The sequence below is a fragment of the Phacochoerus africanus genome, chromosome X (assembly GCF_016906955.1).
Source record: "Phacochoerus africanus isolate WHEZ1 chromosome X, ROS_Pafr_v1, whole genome shotgun sequence".
Lineage (NCBI taxonomy): Eukaryota > Metazoa > Chordata > Mammalia > Artiodactyla > Suidae > Phacochoerus > Phacochoerus africanus.
In genome coordinates, this window is record NC_062560.1 from 50,872,199 (window position 1) to 50,892,715 (window position 20,517).

Consider the following 20,517-nt stretch of genomic DNA (forward strand, 5'->3'; position numbering starts at 1 on the left):
CTAAACATTAAAGAAAACAGTTTTTAAAAAGAAACAAGTACACCTTCCTGGAGCTTTCCTTTTACTCCTACCAACATTTAGAATGTTGTTCAGAGTTATCTAATGGCTGCTCTTTGGGTCTGAGGATGCCATTGGACTAAAATATCTGTGATATGGGTGGGGCAAAAAAATATTTTTCAAACTCCTTGATTATTGCTATTAAATAGTATTATTTTATATTGTAATATTATTGCTATTAAATAACCTTTCTTATTCCTATAATCATTCATTCATTAGACATTAGCACATTAAATGGAGGAAGTACTCTGCTAAAAGAAAGGGATACAGAGAAGAACAAGACGAGGTAACTATTGCAAGGATCACGTGGTGGTAGGGGAAACAGACAATGACATTGTGCCAGGTACTGTTTTAAACACTTGAACACATATTAACTTAATAAATCCTCATGAAAATTCTATGAGCTGGTACTATTATTACCTCCATTTTATAGTTAGGGAAACAGACAAAGGGCAGTCAACAACTTCCTTGAAGTCATATTGTTAAGAAGTAGCAGAGCCAGTATGTGGCCCTGGGCACTTACTTCAGAGCCTTCTTGTTTTTACCACACTTGCGTAGCAATGTGATGTATGATTAAAAGGGGAAGTCAGGGAGTTCCTATTGTGTCTCAGTGGTAATGAACCTGGCTAGTATCCATGAGGACACAGTCCCTGGCCTTGCTTAGTGGGTTAAGGATCCAGCATTATTGTGAGCTACGATGTAGATTGCAGACATGGCTTGAATCTGGCATTGCTGTGGCTATGGCGTAGGCCCAGCTACATCTCCCATTTGACCCCTAGCCTGAGAACCTCCATATGCTGCAGGTGTGGCCCTAAAAAGCAAAAAAAAAAAAGGGGAGGGGAGTGACTTGGAGTTGAAGGGTTAGGTTTAAGTGATATTTATACAGTAGAATTTATTGCGGCTGATAACCAATTGGCTGGAGATGGAGAGAGGGGTCAAAGATGATGGACCCTCAGTCAGTGAGAATGGGTTGACAGAGGTGCTAAAAACCTTAAATATAAGAGGTAGAGAAGGCTTGTAAGCACAAAGTATAAAGGACTCCTTAAAGAGTATAAAGGCCCCATCTGATTCCTAGATAGTGGAAACAATAGCTAATTATATTGAAAACTTTTTATATGCCAGGAAGTATTTTAAGTGCATTTACATGTAGTAATCCATAGAACCCTCACATTAACCCTATAAAATCAGTGCTATTTCCCCTACCTCTTGGCAGGTGAAGAAACTGAGGTTCATAGTGGCTAAATAGCTTGTCAAAGTTATTCTGCTTCCTCAACTGTGCTGTTTCATAATACATAGGAATTGAAGAAGACCAGATAGGAGATGGCTCTTGTAAGCTATCTTGTCTAGAAATAACAAGGCCTGATTGAAGGATAGGTGAATGGAAAGGAAGAAGAAAATTCTCTCCACTCTCTCCTGGCTTTTTTGATGGCCCATCTGTGGAATATGAGAGTTACCTGCTTGGCCATTGTTTTTCTACCATTGCACCTCCTTTTCCCCTACTTGTTGAAATCAGAAAAGGCTGCCCTCTCTGATACCTCATACCTCACAGTTAATTACATTCAATATTAACATAATAAAAAGTCTTTATTTATTAAAGCCTTCAAACATCTCTCATATATAACCTATTTAATTTTATTTTCCCCACTGTTGTCCAATTCCTGTGCTTGAGAAAACACACTTCCTTGTTCTATTTTTCTGTCACTGTCATCAAAAACTTTTAGTAATGTATTGAACACCTACTATGTGCCAGGCGCTGTTCTAAGCCCCTGAAAAACCAATCAAAGATGAAAATCTCTGCCTGCAAAAAACTTACAATCTAATTGAAATTTGAGTTTTCTGCAACTGACTGCTGTGCTTATTCCTTACAAAGTTTCTTCCTCTGCTAACCCCAACTCCTGCCCCTAAAGAGGTTTCATAGAGGCCTTAGGACTCTGCAGAGAACAATTTAAATTCTACACAGAAAAGCTGAGGCTTAGAAAGAAAAAGGCCTTGACAAAGATTATAGGATATAATTCTTTGGCATCTAACTCCCAGGTCAGTGCTCTCTGCTATACTTGCTGACTCTAAATGTCTGGTTGACCCAGAACTAAAACCGATAGCAATCTGCCCAGTATAACCTTTTACACACAGTAATTAGGCAATAAATATTTCGTGAATGATGACGGTATATAAAAGCAGTTTGACCCACATACTTGCATCAAAGAAAATGCATGTATTTTGAAATAAAATTGGAAATATTTTAAAATGTCAAAATTCTTCCAGCTCTTCTACAGTGGCGCAGAAATTTTCTTCATAATCTCAATAGAAGATTCATTGTGTAATATTGCCTAATAACCTAATTAAAACTAATTTCCTCAATTCCTAACAGTCAATTAATAAAGGAATTGTTTTTAGGTTTATCGTGTACTTTTCTGTGTTTCTGTATTATAATTTTTTACAGTTGCGTATATTTCTTTTCTATTCTTATTTTCATCATTATTTTTTAACTTGTTCTTTCTCCAATAAAATTTTTTTCTACTGTACGGCATGGTGACCCAGTGACACATACATGTACACGTTCTATTTTCTCACATTATCATGCTCCATCATAAGGGACTAGACATAGTTCCCAGTGCTCCACAGCAGGATCTCATCACTAATCCATTCCAAAGGCAATAGTTTGTATCTGTTAACCCAAAGCTCCCCAACCACCCCATTCCCTCCCCCTCCCCCTTGGCAAACACAAGTCTATTCTGCAAGTCCATGATTTTCTTTTCTGTGGAAAGGTTCCTTTGTGCCATATATTAGATTCCAGATATAAGTGATATCATATGGTATTTGTCTCTCTCTTTCTGACTTACTAAGTATGAGAGTCTCTTGTTCCATCCATGTTGCTGCAAATGGCATTATGTCGTTCTTTTTCATGGATGAGTAGTATTCCATTCTTTATATGCACCACATCCTCCTAATCCAATCATCTGTTGATGGACATTTGGATTTTTTCCATGTCTTGACTATTGTGAATAGTGCTGCAATGAACATGCGGGTGCAGGAGTATTTTTCAAGGAAAATTTTGTCCAGATGTATGACCAAGAGTGGGATTTCTAAGTCATATGGTAGTTCTATGTGTAGTTTTCTAAGATACCTCCACACTGTTTTCCATAGTGGTTGTACCAGCCTACATTCCAACCAACAGTGCAGGAGGGTTCCCTTTTCTCCACACCCCCTCCAGCATTTGTTATTTGCGGACTTATTAATGATGGCCATTCTGATTGGTGTGAGGTAGTATCTCATGGTAGTTTTAATTTGCACTTCTCTAATAATCAGGGATGTTGAGCATTTTTTCATGTGCTTGTTGGCCATCTGTATATCTTGTTTGGAGAAATGTCTATTCAGGTCTTTTGCCCATTTTTCCATTGGGTTGTTGGCTTTTTTGCTGTTGAGTTGTATAAGTTGCTTGCATATTTTAGAGATTAAACCCTTGTCAGTTGCATCATTTGAAAGTATTTTCTCCCAACCTGTAAGTGGTCTTTTTGTTCTCTTTTGGTTTCCTTGGCTCTGCAAAAGGCTGTCAGTTTGATTAGGTCCCATATTTTTGCTCTTATTTCTGTTGCTTTAGGAGACTGACCTGAGAAAGCATTTGTAAGGTTGATGTCAAAGAATGCTTTGCCTATGTTTGCTTCCAGGATCTTGACGTTGTCTTTTCTTAGATTTCAGTCTTTCAGCCATTTTGAGTTGATTTCCTGCATGGTGTGAGGGTGTGTTCTAGTTTCATTGATTTGCATGCAGCTGTCCAGGTTTCCCATCACGACTTGCTGAAAAGACTGTCTTTTTCCCATTTCATGTTCTTGCCTCCTTTGTCAAAGATTACTTGACCATAGGTGCCTGGGTTTGTTTCTGGGCTCTCTACTCTGTTCCATTGGTCTGTCTGTCTGTTTTGGTACCAGTACCACACTGTCTTGATGACTGTGGCTTTGTACTATTGCCTGAAGTCTGGGAGAGTTATGCCTCCTGCTTGGTTTTTGTTCCTCAGGATTGCCTTGGCAATTCTGGATCTTTTGTGGTTCCACATAAATTGTTGAACTGTTTGTTGTAGTTCTGTGAAAAATGTCATGGGTAGTTTGATAGGGATTGCATTGAATCTGTAGATTGCTTTGAGTAGTATAGCCATTTTTACAATATTAATTTTTCTGACCCAGGAGCATGGAATATCTTTCCATTTCTTTACATCTTCTTTAATTTCCTTGATTAATGTTTTATAGTTCTCGGCATGTAAGTCCTTTACCTCCTTGGTCAGGTGTGTTCCCAGGTATTTGATTTTTTGGGGTGCAATTTTAAATGGTATTGTATTTTTGTATTCCTTTTTCTAATATTTCATTTTTAGTATACAGAAATGTGACTGATTTCTGAATGTTAATCTTATATCCTGCTACTTTTCTGAATTTGCTGATCAGTTCAAGTGTTCTGGGGGTTGAGTCCTTAGGGTTTTCTATGTATAGTATCCTGTCATCTGCATACAGTGACTGTTTTACCTCTTCTCTTCCTTTTTGGATGCCTTTTATTTCTTTGGTTTGTCTGATATGCTGTGGTTAGGACTTCCAAGACTATGCTGAATAATGGTGGTGAGAGTGGGCATCCTTGTCTTGTTCCAGATTTAGGTGGGAAGGCTTTCAGCTTTTCTCCATTGAGTATTATATTTGCTGTGGGTTTTCCATAAATGGCTTTGATTATGTTAAGGTATGTTCCCTCTATACCCACTTTGGTAAGAGTTTTTTCATCATGAATGGATATCGGACTTTGTCAAGTGCTTTTTCTGCATCTATTGAGATGATCTTGTGGTTTTTGACTTTTGTTACTGTGATGTATGACGTTGTTTGATTTGCATATGTTGAACCATCCTTGTGCACCTGGGATGAATCCCACCTGTTCGTGTCGTATGATCTTTTTTATGTGTTGTTTGATTTGGTTGGCTAAAATTTTTTGAGAATTTTTTCGTCTATATTCGCCAAAGATATTGGCGTATAGTTTTCTTTGTTGGTGCTATCTTTGTCTGGTTTTGGAATGAGGGTGATGGTGGCATCATAGAATATCGTTGGGAGTGTTCCTTCTTCTTCAACCTTTTGAAAAAGTTTGAGGAGGATGGTTATCACTTCCTCTTTGTATGTTTGGTAGAATTCACGTGTGAAGCCATCTGGTCCTGGACTTTTCTTTGTAGGGAGTGTTTTTATGACATATTCAATTTCGTTTCTAGTGGCTGGCCAGTTCAGTTGATCTATTTCTTCTTGATTCAGTTTTGGCAGGCTGTAAGTCTCTAGAAAGTTGTCCATTTCTTACATATTATCAAATTTTGGCATACAACTGTTGATAGTATTCTCTCATGGTGTTTTGTATTTCTATAGTATCCGTTGTGACTTGTCCTTTTTCATTTCTCATTTTGTTTATTTGGGTTTTTTCTCTCCTCTTCTTGGTGAGTCTCACCAGAGGTTTGTCAATTTTGTTTACCTTTTCAAAGAACCAGCTCTTGGTTTCATTGATTTCTTCAATTGTTTTGTTAATCTCTATTTTATTGATTTCCTCTTTGATCTTTATAATTTCCTCCCTTCTGCTGACTTTAGGTTTTGTTTGTTCTTCTTTTTCTAATTCATTTAAGTGTTGAGTGAAGTTGCCATTTGAGATTTTTCTTCTTTTTTGAGGAAGGCCTGTATTGGTATGAATTTCCCTCTGAGCACTGCTTTTGTGGCCTCCCATAGATTTTTGAGTGGATGTGTCTTCATTATCATTTGTCTCAAGGTAGTTTTTAATTTCCTTCTTGTTGTCCTCAATGACCCCTTGGTTTTTTAGTAGCATGTTGTTTAGTCTCCATGTAGTAGGTTTTTTCTCATTTCTTTTCCTGTGGTTGATTTCTAGTTTCATGCCATTGTGGTCAGAGAAGATACTTGAAATAATTTCTATACTATTAAATTTGTTGAGGTTAGCTTTGTGCCCCAGTATGTGATCAATTCTTGAGAATGTTCCGTGTGCACTTGAGAAGAATGTATATTCTGATTTTTTTTTTTGGATGTAATGTCCTGAAGATGTCAATTAAGTCTAGCTTTTCTGTTATGTCCTTTGGGATCTCTGTTGCCTTATTGATTTTTGGTCTAGAGGATCTGTCCATTGATGTGAGGGGGGTGTTAAAGTCTCCTACTATGATTGTATTCCCATATTTTCTCCTTTTATGTCTGTTAGTATTTGTTGTATGTGTTATATTTATATCCTTGCTGATTGTTCACTCATTGTATTTTAACTGCATTAGGTCTTAAATGGCTATTGTGAAGTGATCTGTAAAATGAACATGTTATGGATAAATGTATTTGATATCCAAAACAATTAACTGATATTTGGACTATCTTTTGAAATACAATCAGATAATAAATGAGGAAACTGTTGTAATTGACTTGGATACACTTAGCATAATCTGAAATCTGACCAGTTAAGTCCAATGCAAGCTGTAGATTCACTTTCTTTACACTATGTTTTCATTTTTAGTGAGATTAGAATGTAGATAAATCAGGAGCTCCTTCTGTAGCACAATAGGACTCTTGAGATCTCTGGGACACAGCCTAACATAGTGGGTTGATGATGGAGCATTGCTGCCACTATGGCTTAGGTCACTACTGCAGCTCAGATCTGATCCCTGGCCCTGAAGCTCATACATACCGCAGGTCAGCCAAAAATGAAAAAAAAAAAGAATATAAATAAATCAAAGGAAATCTGGTCAAAGAGGTGCTAGTAGGTACTACTGATGGAAATGATTGTGATGGTATAGGGCAACTGTGTGAAGCCATCAAGTATTTACTTTCACAGGAAGAAAAATTATCTAAAAAGGAAATAGAATATTGTTTATATGAACCCCACTTGGCTTAAATATTTAAGTGAAGTAGAAATTTAAAATACTTCTTTAGAAAGAGGTATAGTGCTGATATATAAAATAAACGAGTTCATTAGGGTAAATAAATACAGGAGCCTGGAACTCCTTAAAATGATAAGTAGGACAGGAAGGGGAAGATTCTAGAGATTATGTCACTATGATAATCTTATGAAGGTAGTGAGAGTTGAAGCGGTTGAAAAAATTAGTTTCATGTTCATATAGGATTTGAGGGGAGGGGGCAGCTAATATTCTTAGGGACCAATAAGGGCTGTCTTGGTGAGTAGAATAAATACATTAGAATGTTGTCCATATACTGACTTCTCATTGTGTAGGTAAGTCCTGAAAAATAATGTTCATAGGATACAAGCCATTGTAACCAAGGGTAAATGGCATATTGTATGCATATAGTGGATTAGATCTTATTTTAAAATTATCTTTCCCTTGTTTCTTTTCCAGATATGGATCAACTCATAAACAACTTGGAGGTCCAACTTAATTCAGAAACTGGATCAATGCATGTATTCAAACAGGTCAGTTATCGGGCAAATGAAATACTAATATTAAGACATAATAGAATTGAGTATCTGGTAATCATTATAGAATTGAAGCTCATTTCTCTAACAGCATGGTAGGGGCTGCGAAGGGGTGAAGGAAGGGAGGTTTCCAGGAAGTATCTATATGCCTGGGTTTCTGGTTCAAATAAATAGCAAATCTGGCCTAAAAGAAACATAACTTCTGGGATCAAGCATTTAGGGACAATATTAGATTCATAGTAGACAGTAGCCATCATTTATCTAGCGCTATTCCACATTTTGGGCACTCGATATACTAAATGCATTGTCCTATTTAATCTTCACAATAACTCTGTTGGATAGTATCTTAGTCAGAGTTCTCCTAATAAACAGAATCATCAGAATCTGTATGTCTCAACATCTATCTCTATAACTATAGATATAAATAAAAATGTATCTGTCTATATAACTATGGATATAAATACTACATATACTATATATAAAGATATATCTTTACAAATAAAATAAAACTATATCTATATATCTATCCAAATATATCTATCTTTGTCCACCTCTCTATATAGAGAGAAAGATTTTAAGGAATTGGCTTGCATGATTATGAAGTCCTGGTGAATTCAAAATCTGATGGGGTAGGCTGGTAAACTGGAGAGCCACAGAAGAGTTACAGTTCTAGTCCAAAGGCAGTCTGCTGGAAGAATTTTTTTGCCTTTCTTCCTTGAAGGAGGTCAGTCTTTGTTTATTAAAGCCTTAAGTGACTATGGCTCAGTGGAAATGAACCCAACAGTATCCATGAGGATGCAGCTTGGATGGCAGCTGCAGCTCCCATTCGACCCCTAGCCTGGGAACTTCTGTATGTAGCACCTGCAGCCCTAAAAAATAAATAAATAAAAATAAAGCCTTCAAGTGATTGGATGAGGCTAACCCATATTATGGAGGGTTTATTCAGAATTCAAAGTTCAATGCTTTATTCAAAATTCAATGATTTAAATGTTAATATCATCCAAAAAACTTCTTCAGAGAAGAAACATTCAGAATGATGTTTGACCAAATATATGGGCATCTGGCCCAACCAAGTTGACACATAAAATTAGTCATTATAGATAGGTATTCTTAATGTTCCCATTTTACAGAGAAGAAAATTTTGTGCTTGGACACTCCTTGAAAAAGGATTCAAAACAGATTATCTGGTTTTTACAGCTAAGCACTCTGTGTTAGATGTGGAACTCCCATTTTGCTTAGGGTTGAGTTCTAAAGTCATTGCATAAGTGAAACCCAATACATTTAAAATTATCCTTGAAAATCCCTTAAATTGTCTGTAAAATTGTATACAGTTTTACATTACATGTCCAGTACTCATCTGTTTCTTAAGTCACCAGATAAAGTTTCTGGCTGACATTTAATGAGTCTTATTTTAGAAAAAAAATATTTTTAATCATTAAATGCTTTGTCTTTGGAGTACAATTGGTTTTGTTTAAGTTACATGTGCATGTGGATGAGATGTCTTTGTACTGTTTTAATGACATTAAAACCAATATAAGGTCTTGTTTACCTTATTTGTAGTTGTTGCCATTTAGGGACTATTATCATATCAAAAGTTGCTAATTGTTGCAAAACATCTGCAGGTTAGTTGTTGGTGCTTTAGTAAATACTAAGAGGAAACTGAGTATAATTGTTAGATAAAATGTATTGGATTTTTAATAAAAATAATTCAGTGAAATGTTGTCAAGTGTACATGGCTACCTTATTTTGAAATCTCAGTACACCTAAATACAATTCCAAAAATGTTTTTCCATGTGTTAAGTATACTAAGATTCCAGAATTTGAAGTCACTTTGAACTTGGTACAATGTATAGAAAATTCTGGATAGTATATAATCTAAGCACTTGTTTTTGTTTCTTGCCATTTCCAAGATATCTTGTTTTTAGTAAAGCTAAGGTACTAGTGATACATGGCCACAGAGCACTGACCATGTCCTTGCTCAGCACTCGTGTTTTATAACAGTACAATGCTGGCAAAATCCTAAGGGGCAGAAGCCTCCTAGTTTGGTTCATTATGTGATTTACGTCATGAGGTATGATTGGTAAATGGTTGTCTTGCTCAGTACACACATGCTGCTCTCACTTCTTTGAATTCCTACATCGCCATGCCATATAATGAAAGAGCACTTGTTTGTCACCCGCCCTTTGTTTCTAGTTTCTGATTATTTTCTGGAAGTAAGATTTCTTGGACAAAGTGTATGAGCAGCTCTAGGGTTCATATTGAATCATACATGTCTTCCCCACTCCAATTTAATGTCACTAACGTTTTGGCATATATTCTCACATAGTTATATATAGTCTCTTTTTCTGTGATTCTCTCCCTCTCTTTCTCTTTTTCTTTTTCTTTCATTTCTTACCTTTGAAAGTAATTTACAACAGGAAACTTCAGGCCTAAATAATTTAGCATGCATCACTTACAAATAATGACATTCTCCTATATAACTACATCAACACCTACATACCCAAGAAAAGTAACAATATTTCTATGATACTGTCTAATCATGTCATACATTACTCAAAGTTTCTCAATGACACCTTTTCCCATACCATTCTTTCTGTCTGGAATACGCTTCAATCAGCCTGTTTAATTTAATAAATCTCACATTTTTTATAGGGTCGAAATTCTACTTTCATTTCTTCCATAAAACTTTCACTGATAATTCCAATTCACACTAGCCTCTAGTGCCCTGAGCTCCTGGAATGTTAAATTATCTGTATTCGTCCCTCGTGTGGCTCTGCTTATTACTTGTTTTCTAACTGTCAGTGGCTTCATGTAAATTTATCTTGTTTACACAGTGCTATTCTTTGTCTCCCAAACTTAAATTATTTGTGTACCTCCTTCACAATTTTTTTCATATTCTTATCATGAATATTATTTACTCACTTAAAAAATTAGATCAGCTAAAAATACGTAAAGACCTATGTTAGTTTTGTCCTAAATAGTCTGGAGAATTCTGGGTTTGATGTGAGGCATTAGTTTCCTAGGGCTGCCACAAAAAAATTACTGCAAATTGGGTGGCTTAAGACAACAGAAATGTATTCTATTACAGTTATAGAGGCCAGAAGTTCAAAATCAAGGTGTTGTCAGTGCCATGATCTATCCCAAGGCTCTAGAGGAGAATCTGTTCTTTGCCCTTTCCATGGTTCTGGTGGATGCAGATGTCCTTTGACTTGTGGCCTCAGCACTCCAATGTCTGTGTGCGTCTTCATATTGATTTCTCTGTGCTTCTGTGTGTCTCTCCTCTGTGTGCCTTTTATAAGGATCCTCATTATTTAATTTAGGGCCTACCCAAATAATCCAGAATAATCTCTTCAATATCCTTAACTTAATTATTAGGCCCTACCCAAATAATCCAGAATAATCTCTTCAAGATCCTTAACTTAATTACACTTTCCAAATAAAGTAAAAATCACGGGTTCTGGGGATTAAGACATGGAACATATCTATGGGGGAAATCCATTCTTCCCACTACAATGTGTTATGCATATATTTTTTCCTAATATATAACTATTTAAGTAAAATAATTTATCTATGCTCCAGCCAAAACTAATGGTTTGAGGAAGAAAATGTTTCATTTTATTATTTTTCATAGTTTCATGCTAGGTAGTGATATTTCCATATTTTCACACTAGTTAATAAATCAAACACCTAATATACATATACATACAGACATAATACATGCATACATATGTATATACCTACATATATACATTTCTGACCTCATTTTGCACGGATGTAGCTGCTACTATGCTTAATACTTTCTCTCCATCCTTTAGGATTGCCTATTCCATTAGTTTGTACAAATTGATGAATTATTTTGTCTTATAGTGCTCCATTTACTATTGAGATAGTGGTGAAGTAAAATTTGAAATCTGTCTAGGTTTAGATTACATCTAGTGTTCCAATAATATCCAATTCCATCCACCTGTTCTTTCTCTAATACCCAAATACCTGATGTCCTTACTGGAGATTCATAGGGTTAAAGTGACATTTTTACTTAAACAATGAATGTGCACATATATGTATGTTGTGCATACAAGTGCACTTGGGGAATAAAATGATTAGTCTAAACCCAGAGCAAAGCTTGAAGGGACCTGTATACAAAAGTATCTCTCCTCTTTCTGTTTGGGAGGAGCCTGGGCTTTGTCTTATTACCATAACAATAACTTGCTGCGCTGACTAGAGTATTTTATTTCATTTTCTTTCTAGTCATGCCATCCCACTTTCAAGCTCTAAATCAGAGCTGTTTTAAGCAAATGATGCCTCTAACCCTCCACCACCCAGGACCTTTCTACCTATTTTTATCAAATGCTCAAGGGCTTAAATATTTGTGAAATTGATCACCTTTTCTCTGGGTTTCTTTTTAGAATTTCCATACTCCTTGGTGACATTATCAGTAAATGACATTTTTATTTTTTAAATTTTTATCGGGCTATAGTTGACTTATAAAGCTGTGTTAATTTCAGGTGTACAGCAAAGTAAATCATCAGTTATTCATATACATTGTCAACTCAAATTAGCTTAAAATCTGATTAGAATTCTGGACATTTGAAGGGAAGGATTGTGGAAATTAAAACTTCTCTTAAAATGACCCCCATGTCTCTTGTGTTTTTTTCATACCCAACCTTCTTCACATTCTCAGAAATCTTAGAAATCTGCAGCCTGAAGTTTTAAAATAGCGAATGGGTAAATATTCTCTTTCTTTGAAAAGTGATAGTGACTGACTACAGACTACAGAACACTTAAAACCTGAAGTAATCACACAATATTGAAGATGAAAAGAAGTGATTTAAAGAGAAAAATCTGAACACAGAGCTTCAAATCACTCAGATGGGCTTCCAAAGCTGTGGTAACTGTATTAGTCATCTTTGTGAGAATTTTTTTTAATAATGTCACATAACTATTTTTCCTCTAAAGTTACTATTGAGATACATATTAATTGTTAGAAAAGTATAATGTGAACACTCAACATATTTTCAGTTCTCTCAATGTCAGTAGTTGGAGAAATGTCAAGTAGTTTCTTTTTTTTCTGAAACCATCCTTTAATTCTTTCTTTCTTTAGTCTTTTGTCTTTTGAGGGCCACACCTGTGGCACATGGAGTTTCCCAGGCTAGGAGTCTAATCAGAGCTGCAGCTGCCAGCCTATGCCAAAACCACAGCAACACCAGATCCGAGCTGCATCTGTGAACTACACCACAGCTTATGGCAACCCCAGATCCTTAACCCACTGAGCGAGGCCAGGGATCAAACCCACAACCTTATGGTTCCCAGTCAGATTCGTTTCTGCTATGCCATGACAGGAACTCCCTAAATTTTTTAAAAATAATTTTTCCATTATAGTTGGTTTACAGCGTTCTGTCAATTTTCTACTGTACAGCAAAGTGGCCCAGTCATATATATATATATACACATATACTTCTTTTCTCACATTATCCTCCATCATGCTCCATCACAAGTGACTAGATATAGTTCCCTGTGCTATACAGCAGAATCTCATTGCTTATCCATTCCAAAAGCAATAGTTTGTATCTATTAACCCGAGACTCCCAGTCCATCCCACTCCTTTCCCCTCCCCCTTGGCAACCACAAGTTTGTGCTCCATGTCCATAAGTTTCTTTTCTGTGGAAAGGTTCATTTGTTCCATATATTAGATTCCAGATATAAGTGATATCATATGGTATTTATCTTTCTCTTTCTGATTTACTTCACTCAGTATGAGTGTCTCTAGTTCCATCCATGTTGCTGCAAATGGCATTATTTTGTTCTTTTTTATGGCTGAGTAGTATTCCATTGTGTATATATACCACATCTTCTTAAACATTCATCTCAATGGACATTGAGGTTGTTTCCATGTCTTGGCTATTGTGAATAGTGCTGCAATGACCATGTGGGTGCATGTGTCTTTTTCAAGGAAAGTTTTGCCCAAAGCTAATTGTATTCAATGGAAAGAGGAATAGGGAGCCATTTTTAGTCATCTTTGCAAGAATTCTTAAAAACTTCCCAAACTCTAGGGCTGAAAACTCACTCCTTACATTATATCTTTTTTTTTTTTCAACTTCAACAAGGGCATATGGAAGTTCTCAGGCCATGATCAAACCCATGCCACAGCTATAACCAGAGACACAGCAGTGACAATTCTGGATCTTTAACCCACTGAGCCATGAGGGAACTCCCACCTTATATCTTTTTCAGAAGCTTTAAGTATAGTTTGCTTTGTACAAGGAGATGGTAAGGCAGATCATGTGTTTTTTTCAGCCATAGGGATAGCTATATTAAAAATATGAAAGAATTCAGACTGTATATTAAAATTCTTATTAAAATCATTTTGACCATGTTAAAAGAAAATTCTCTCTGCATGCAAAAATCACTCACTATAGTAATATGTAGATACTGAGTACTTATCTTAGTATGTCTTCAGGCCACAAATGTCAAACTTGAAAACTGCTTTTAATCATAGTCTTTTTACTTGAGGAGGTGTACTTGCAAAATAGGGCATTCACAGAATTCCTGTTGTGGCTCAGTGGGTTAAGGACTCGATGTTGTCTCTGTGAGGATGTGGGTTTGATCCGTGGCCTCACTCAGTAAGTTAAGGATCTAGGGTTGCCACAATCTATGTTGTAGGTTGCAGACGTACCCAGGATCTGGTGTTTCCATGGCTGCAGTGTAGGCCCCAGCTGCAGCTTTGACTCAACCCCTGGCCTAGGAACTTCCATACACTGCCTGTGCAGCCATAAAAAGAAAAAAATATATATGGCATTAACAAGCCAAAAAATCCTTGCTACAGGATGGATTCATTTAGGTATAACAGACACATTTGAAAGTAACATGTAAAAAGGAAATATGTGACTATGTGCTTTGAAGCAGTTGCTATTAAAACAGTGCAATCCAAACAGTTGGACTTCCATTTCTTTTAACGTCTTGTGATGATTGCAGAAGAAGAGTAATGATTGATACTCTATTGTAGACAGGGTTGTTATTAAGAATTGTTAGACCACAAGGCAAACTTGGTCTACAAAATGGCAAATCATGGTGGCTTGCTGAAGCAGGAACCTGCAACATCTTATAGGCAACAATAGCCTATATGTTCTTTAAGTTGTATATTTTCATCAGTTAGTTTCCATTTTGGATTTTCCTGAGTAATATGTTTGTCAATAAAATGAATAACTGTAGCTTGAGTATTAACTAAGCACAAGGTCTTGAACTCATAGCATTATTCTGGGCAACACTCAAAGTCTAAGAGATGGCCTCTATTTAACAAAAGAAAGTAAGTTTGCCAGAGTCATCTCCATTTTATATTTAACATTCAGAACTTCAGCTTCCTTAGGTTTCTGGGCCTAAAGCAGAGAGTCCAGAAAGTCCCCGAAAATTTAGCTAGGTCTTCCCTTAATGTATTTTGGCAGACAGTGTTTATTTCTGTACCTGTACCCATAGTCCATACACTTCTAGAAAATGAAATTAAACCTAACCTCGTTTTATGCTTTCTGTGGTAACTATGTTTCTCAGTATTATTGAATCTCTGTAAATCCAGAGACTCCTTGGATTCTGCCACTTTAATCTAGGGAGGCAGTTAGACACCTGAAGAGACAAGTAGGGAATATGGGAAAAATAGGAGCTTAGGTTGATTTGGTGGATTCAAAGGACAAGAAATTTTTTAAGAAGTTCAACAGAACCATTCTTAACAACTTCTCCACCAACAGGATTCTACTGCTTCCCTACATAGGTTGAGTGAATCCACCCAGGAGGGATGGATTATGTTATATGTACAGAAAACAGTAGGATAAACCATTCTTGAGGAGCAGATTGAAGCAATACGTGGACTACAAACGAAGCCTGAGTAGGGATGAGGGCTTATAAATCAAGAAATCAAAATATCATAGCATTGCAGATGGAGAAAGGAGATGGCTATCTGGCTAAATTTTGTAGGTAAAGCATGCTTACTTCTTAGTGTCTTTACTCATACTCAGCATGCTCTGAAGGTTTTTTAAAGGAAGTCAGAACAAGAGGACATTGCCCCTCATCATTCTCTGAGTTCAGAGCCATATTATCTCTCATCTAAATTTTATTTTATTTTATTTTATTTCATTTTTTAATTACTCAATGAATTTATTACATTTATAGTTGTACAATGATCATCAGGATCCCATTTTATAGCATTTCCCTCCCACAATCCCAGCACATACCCCCACCCCCCAAACTGTCTCCTTCGGAGACCATAAGTATTTCAATGTCTGTGAGTCAGCATCTGTTCTGCAATGAAGTTCAGTCTGTCCTTTCTTCAGATTCCACATGTCAGTGGAAGCATTTGATGTTGGTGTCTCATTGTGTGGCTGACTTCACTTACCATAATAATTTCTAGGTCCATCCATGTTGCTACAAATGCTGGTATTTTGTTCCTTTTAATGGCTGAAAAATATTCCATTGTGTATATGTACCACCTCTTCTTGATCCATTCCTCTGTCAATGGACATTTAGGTTGTTTCCATGTCTTGGCTATTGTAAATGGTGCTGCAAACATCAGAATACATGTGTCTTTGTGGGTCATGGTTTTCTCTGGGTAGATGCTCAAGAGTGGGATTGCTAGATCAAATGGGAGTTCTATTTGTAGTTTTCTGAGGAATCTCCATACAATTTTCCACAGTGGTTGCACCAAATTAAAATCCCACCAACAGTTTACTAGGGTTCCTTTTTCTCCACACCCTCTCCAGCACTTATTGTTTCTAGACTTTTTGATGATGGCCATTCTGGCTGGTGTAAGATGGAACCTCACAGTGGTTTTGATTTCTCTAATAATGAGTGATGTTGAACATCTTTCCATGTGTTTTTTGTTTGTTTGTTTGTTTGGCCATCTGAATGTCCTCTTTGGAGAACGCTCTGTTTAGATCTTCTGCCCATTTTTTGATGGGGTTGTTTGTTTTTTTGGTATTGAGCTATAGGAGGTGTTTATAAATTTTGGAGATGAATCCCTGGTCAGTTGATTCACTTGCAAAGATTTTCTCCCATTCTGTGGGTTGTCTTTTTGTGTTGTTTAGGGTTTCCTTTGCTGTGCAGAAACTTTGAAGTTTGATTAGGTCCCATTTGTTTATTTTTGTTTTTATTGTCAATACTCTGAGAGGTGGATCTGAGAAGATGTTGCTGTCGTTTATGTCAGAGAGTGTTTGGCCTATGTTTTCCTCTAAGAATTTGATAGTGTCTGGTCTTATATCTAGGTCTTTCATCCATTTGGAGTTTCTTTTTGTGGATGGTGTTAGGGAGTGTTCTAACTTCATTCTTTTCCATGTGGCTGTCCAGTTTTCCCAGCACCACTTATTGAAGGGGCTGTCTTTTCTCCATTGTATATTCTCGCCTCCTTTGTCACAGATGAGTTGGCTGTAGGTGCATGGCTTTAATCCTGGGCTTTCTATCCTGTTCCACTGATCTAGATGTCTGTCTTTGTGCCAGTACCATATGGCTTTGATGATTGCTGCTTTGTAGTATAGTCTGAAGTCCAGGAGCCTGACTCCTCCAGCTCCATTTTTTCATTATCAGGATGGCTTTGGCTATTCCGGGTCTTTTGTGCTTCCAAACAAACTTTAAAATACTTTATTCGAGTTCTGTGAAAAATGTGCTTGGTGATTTGATAGGGATTGCATTGAATCTGTAGATTGCCTTGGGTAGTATAGTCATTTTGATAATATTCACTCTTCCAATCCAAGAGCAAGGTATGTCTTTCCATCTATTTGTGTCATCTTTGATGTCTTTCATCAGTGTCTTACAGTTTTCAGAGTACAGGTCTTTTGTCTCTTTACATAGGTTTATTCACTCTAAGGTATTTTATTCTTTTGGATGCAATGGGAAATGTGATTGCTTGACTCTTTCTGCTCTTTCATTGTTAGTACTTAGAAATGCAGTCAATTTCTGTGTATTGCTTTTGTATCCTGCGACTTTGACAAATTCATTTATTCATTGATGAGCTCTAACAGTTTTCTGGTAGAGTCTTTAGGATTCTCGCGGTATAGTATCATGTCATCTGCAAATAGAGATAGTTTTACTTCTTCCTTTCCAATTTGGATTCCTTTTATCTCTTTTACTTCTCGGATTCCCGTGGCTAGAACTTCCAAAACTATGTTGAATAGTAGTCGCTAAAGCAGACATCCTTGATCTCAGTGGGAATTCTTTCAGCTTTCCACCACTGAGAAAAATGTTAGCTGTGGGTTTGTCATATACGACCTTTATTATACTGATGTAGGTTCCCTCTATGCCCACTTTCTGAAGGTTTTTTTTTTTTTTATCAGATATGGGTGTTGGATTTTTTCAAAGACTTTTTCAGCGTCTATTGAGAGGATCATATGGTTTTCATTCTTCAGTTTGTTAATGTGGTATATCACACTGTTTGGTCTGTGGATATTCAAGAACCCCTGCATCACTGGGATAAATCCCACTTGATCATGATGTACAATCCTTTTAATGTATTGTTGGATGTGGTTTGCTAGTATTTTGTTGAGGATTTTTGCATCTGTGTTCATCAGTGAAATTGGTCTGTAATATTCTTTTTTTGTGTTATCTTTGTCTGGTTTTGGTATGAGGGTGATGGTGGTCTCATAGAATAAGTTTGGGAGTATCCCTTTCTCTGCATTTTTTTGGAATAGTTTCAGAAGGTCTTAGCTCTTCCCTAAATGTTTGATAGAATTCGCCTGTGAAGCCCTCTGGTCCTGGACTTTTGTTGGTTGGCAGATTTTTAATCACAGTTTCAATTTCATTTCTTGTGATTGGTCCATTCTTCTTTTCTATTTCATCTTGGTTTCGTCTTGGAAGATTGTACTTTTCTAAGAATTTGTCCATTTCTTCTAGGTTTTCTGTTTTATTGGCGAATAGTTGCCTATAGTAGTCTCTTAGAATCCCTTGTATTTCTGTGATGTCCATTGTTACTTCTCCTTTTTCATTTATAATTTTATTGATTTGAGTCCTGTCTCTTTGTTGCTTGAAAAGTCTGGCAAAGGGTTTATCAATTTTGTTGATCTTTTCAAAGAACCAGCTTTTCATTTCATTCATCTTTTCTATGGTTTTCTTCGTTTCTACTTCATTGATTTCTGCTCTGATCTTTGTGATTTCTTTCCTTCTACTAACTTTAGGTCTTGTCTGTTCTCTGTCAAGCTGCTTTAGATGTAAAGTTAGCTTGTTTATTTGAGCTTTTTCTTGTTTCCTGAGGTGTGCTTGTATTGCTCTAAACTTTCCTCTTAGAACAGCTTTTGCTGCATCCCATAGGTTTTGGGGTGTTGTGTCTTTGTTGTCATTTGCTTCTAGGTATTTTTTAATTTCCTCTTTGATTTCTTCAGTGATCCATTGGTTGTTTAGTAGCATGTTGTTTAGTCTCCACGTGTTTGTGTTTTTTTACAGTTTTTTTCTTGTTGTTGATTTGCAGTCATATGGCATTGTGGTTGGAAAAGATGCTTGATATGATTTCAATATTCTTAGTTACCATGGTTGGATTTGTAGTCCAGGATGTGATGAATCTTAGAGAATGTTCCATGTGTACTTGAAAAGAATGTGAATTCTGTTGCTTTTAGATGGAATGTCCTATAAATATCTATTAAGTCCATCTGGTTTAATGCATCATTCCGGGCCTGTGTTTCCTTATTGATTTTCTGTCTGGATGATCTGTCCATTGCTATAAGTGGGGTGTTGAAATCCCCCACTATTATTGTGTTATTTTCGATATGTCCTTTTAAGGTTGTCACCTGTTACCTTGTATATTGTGGTGAACCTATGTTGGGTGCATAGATGGTTAAAATTGTTATATCTTCTTCTTGGTCTGATCCTTTGATGATTATGTAGTGACCTTCCTTGTCCCTTAAAATAGTCTTCATTTTAAAGTCTATTTTGTCTGTTATGAGTATTGCTACTCCAGCTTTCTTTTGATTCCCATTTGCATGGAATATTTTCTGCCATCCTCTCACTTTCAATTTGTATGTGTCCCTAGAAATGAAATGGGTCTCTTGAAGACAGTATCTACATGGATCTTGTTTTTATATCCCTTCAGCCAGTCTATGTCTTTTGCTTCGGGTGTTTAGTCCATTAACAATTAAGGTAATTATTGATATGTATGTTCTTATTGTCATTTTGTCAATTACTTTGGATTTGATTTTGCTGCTCTTTTTTCTTCCCTTCTCTTATTCTCTCCTCTTGTGGTTTGATGACAACCTTTAGCATTGTATTTGAGTTGATTTTTCTTATTTGTTTGTGTATCAATTGTAGATTTTTCGTTTGCAGTTTTTCTGAAGTTTTTATATAAGAGTCTATATATATTTGTGATTGTTTTAACTTGTTCGTGTCTTAATTGCAAGTGCATCTCTAGTGTCCTCTATTTTTACCCACCTCTTCTCATGATTTCTGATTTTGGTGCCACAATTGTGCGTGGATGATTTCATATCTTAACTGTATGTATAACTTTACTGGTGAGCCTTGTCACTTGTGGTTTTTTTGTTTCATGTTGTGGCCTTTTCTTTTCTGCTTAGAGAAGATCCTTTAGTATTTGTTGTAAAGCTGGTTTGGTGTTGCCAAGTTCTTAGCTTTTGCTTATCTGTGAAGCTTTTGATTTCTCCTTCACATCTGAATGAGAGCCTTGCTGGGTCAAGTAATCTTGGTTGGAGATTTTTTTCCTTTCATCACATTAAGTATATCATGTCACTATCTTCTGGCCTGCAGAGTTTCTGCTGAAAAATCTGCTGATAACCTTACTGGGTTTCCTTGTGCTCAGCAGGATGCAGCTGAAGAACGGGTGCTGTTAAACTTAAGGAAAAAAATTAACATAAAACAAGACACATCTCTATCAAATTACTAAGGACATTTTTCACAGAACTCGAATAAAGTATTTTAAAGTTTGTTTGGAAGCACAAAAGACCCGGAATAGCCAAAGCCATCCTGATAATGAAAAAATGGAGCTGGAGGAGTCAGGCTCCTGGACTTCAGACTATACTACAAAGCAGCAATCATCAAAGCCATATGGTACTGGCACAAAGACAG

General features: G+C 36.4%; 1 protein-coding gene across 2 annotated transcripts in view; it reads left to right on the forward strand.

The window, feature by feature from the left end:
* Positions 1 to 20,517, forward strand: part of KLF8 (KLF transcription factor 8) — an 83,958-nt gene that overhangs the window by 16,376 nt on the left and 47,065 nt on the right. For both annotated transcript variants that reach the window (XM_047765534.1, XM_047765535.1), the window contains one exon: positions 7,403 to 7,476. In XM_047765534.1, the coding sequence (XP_047621490.1) occupies positions 7,403 to 7,476 (74 nt within the window). The remainder of the gene's footprint in view (positions 1 to 7,402; positions 7,477 to 20,517) is intronic.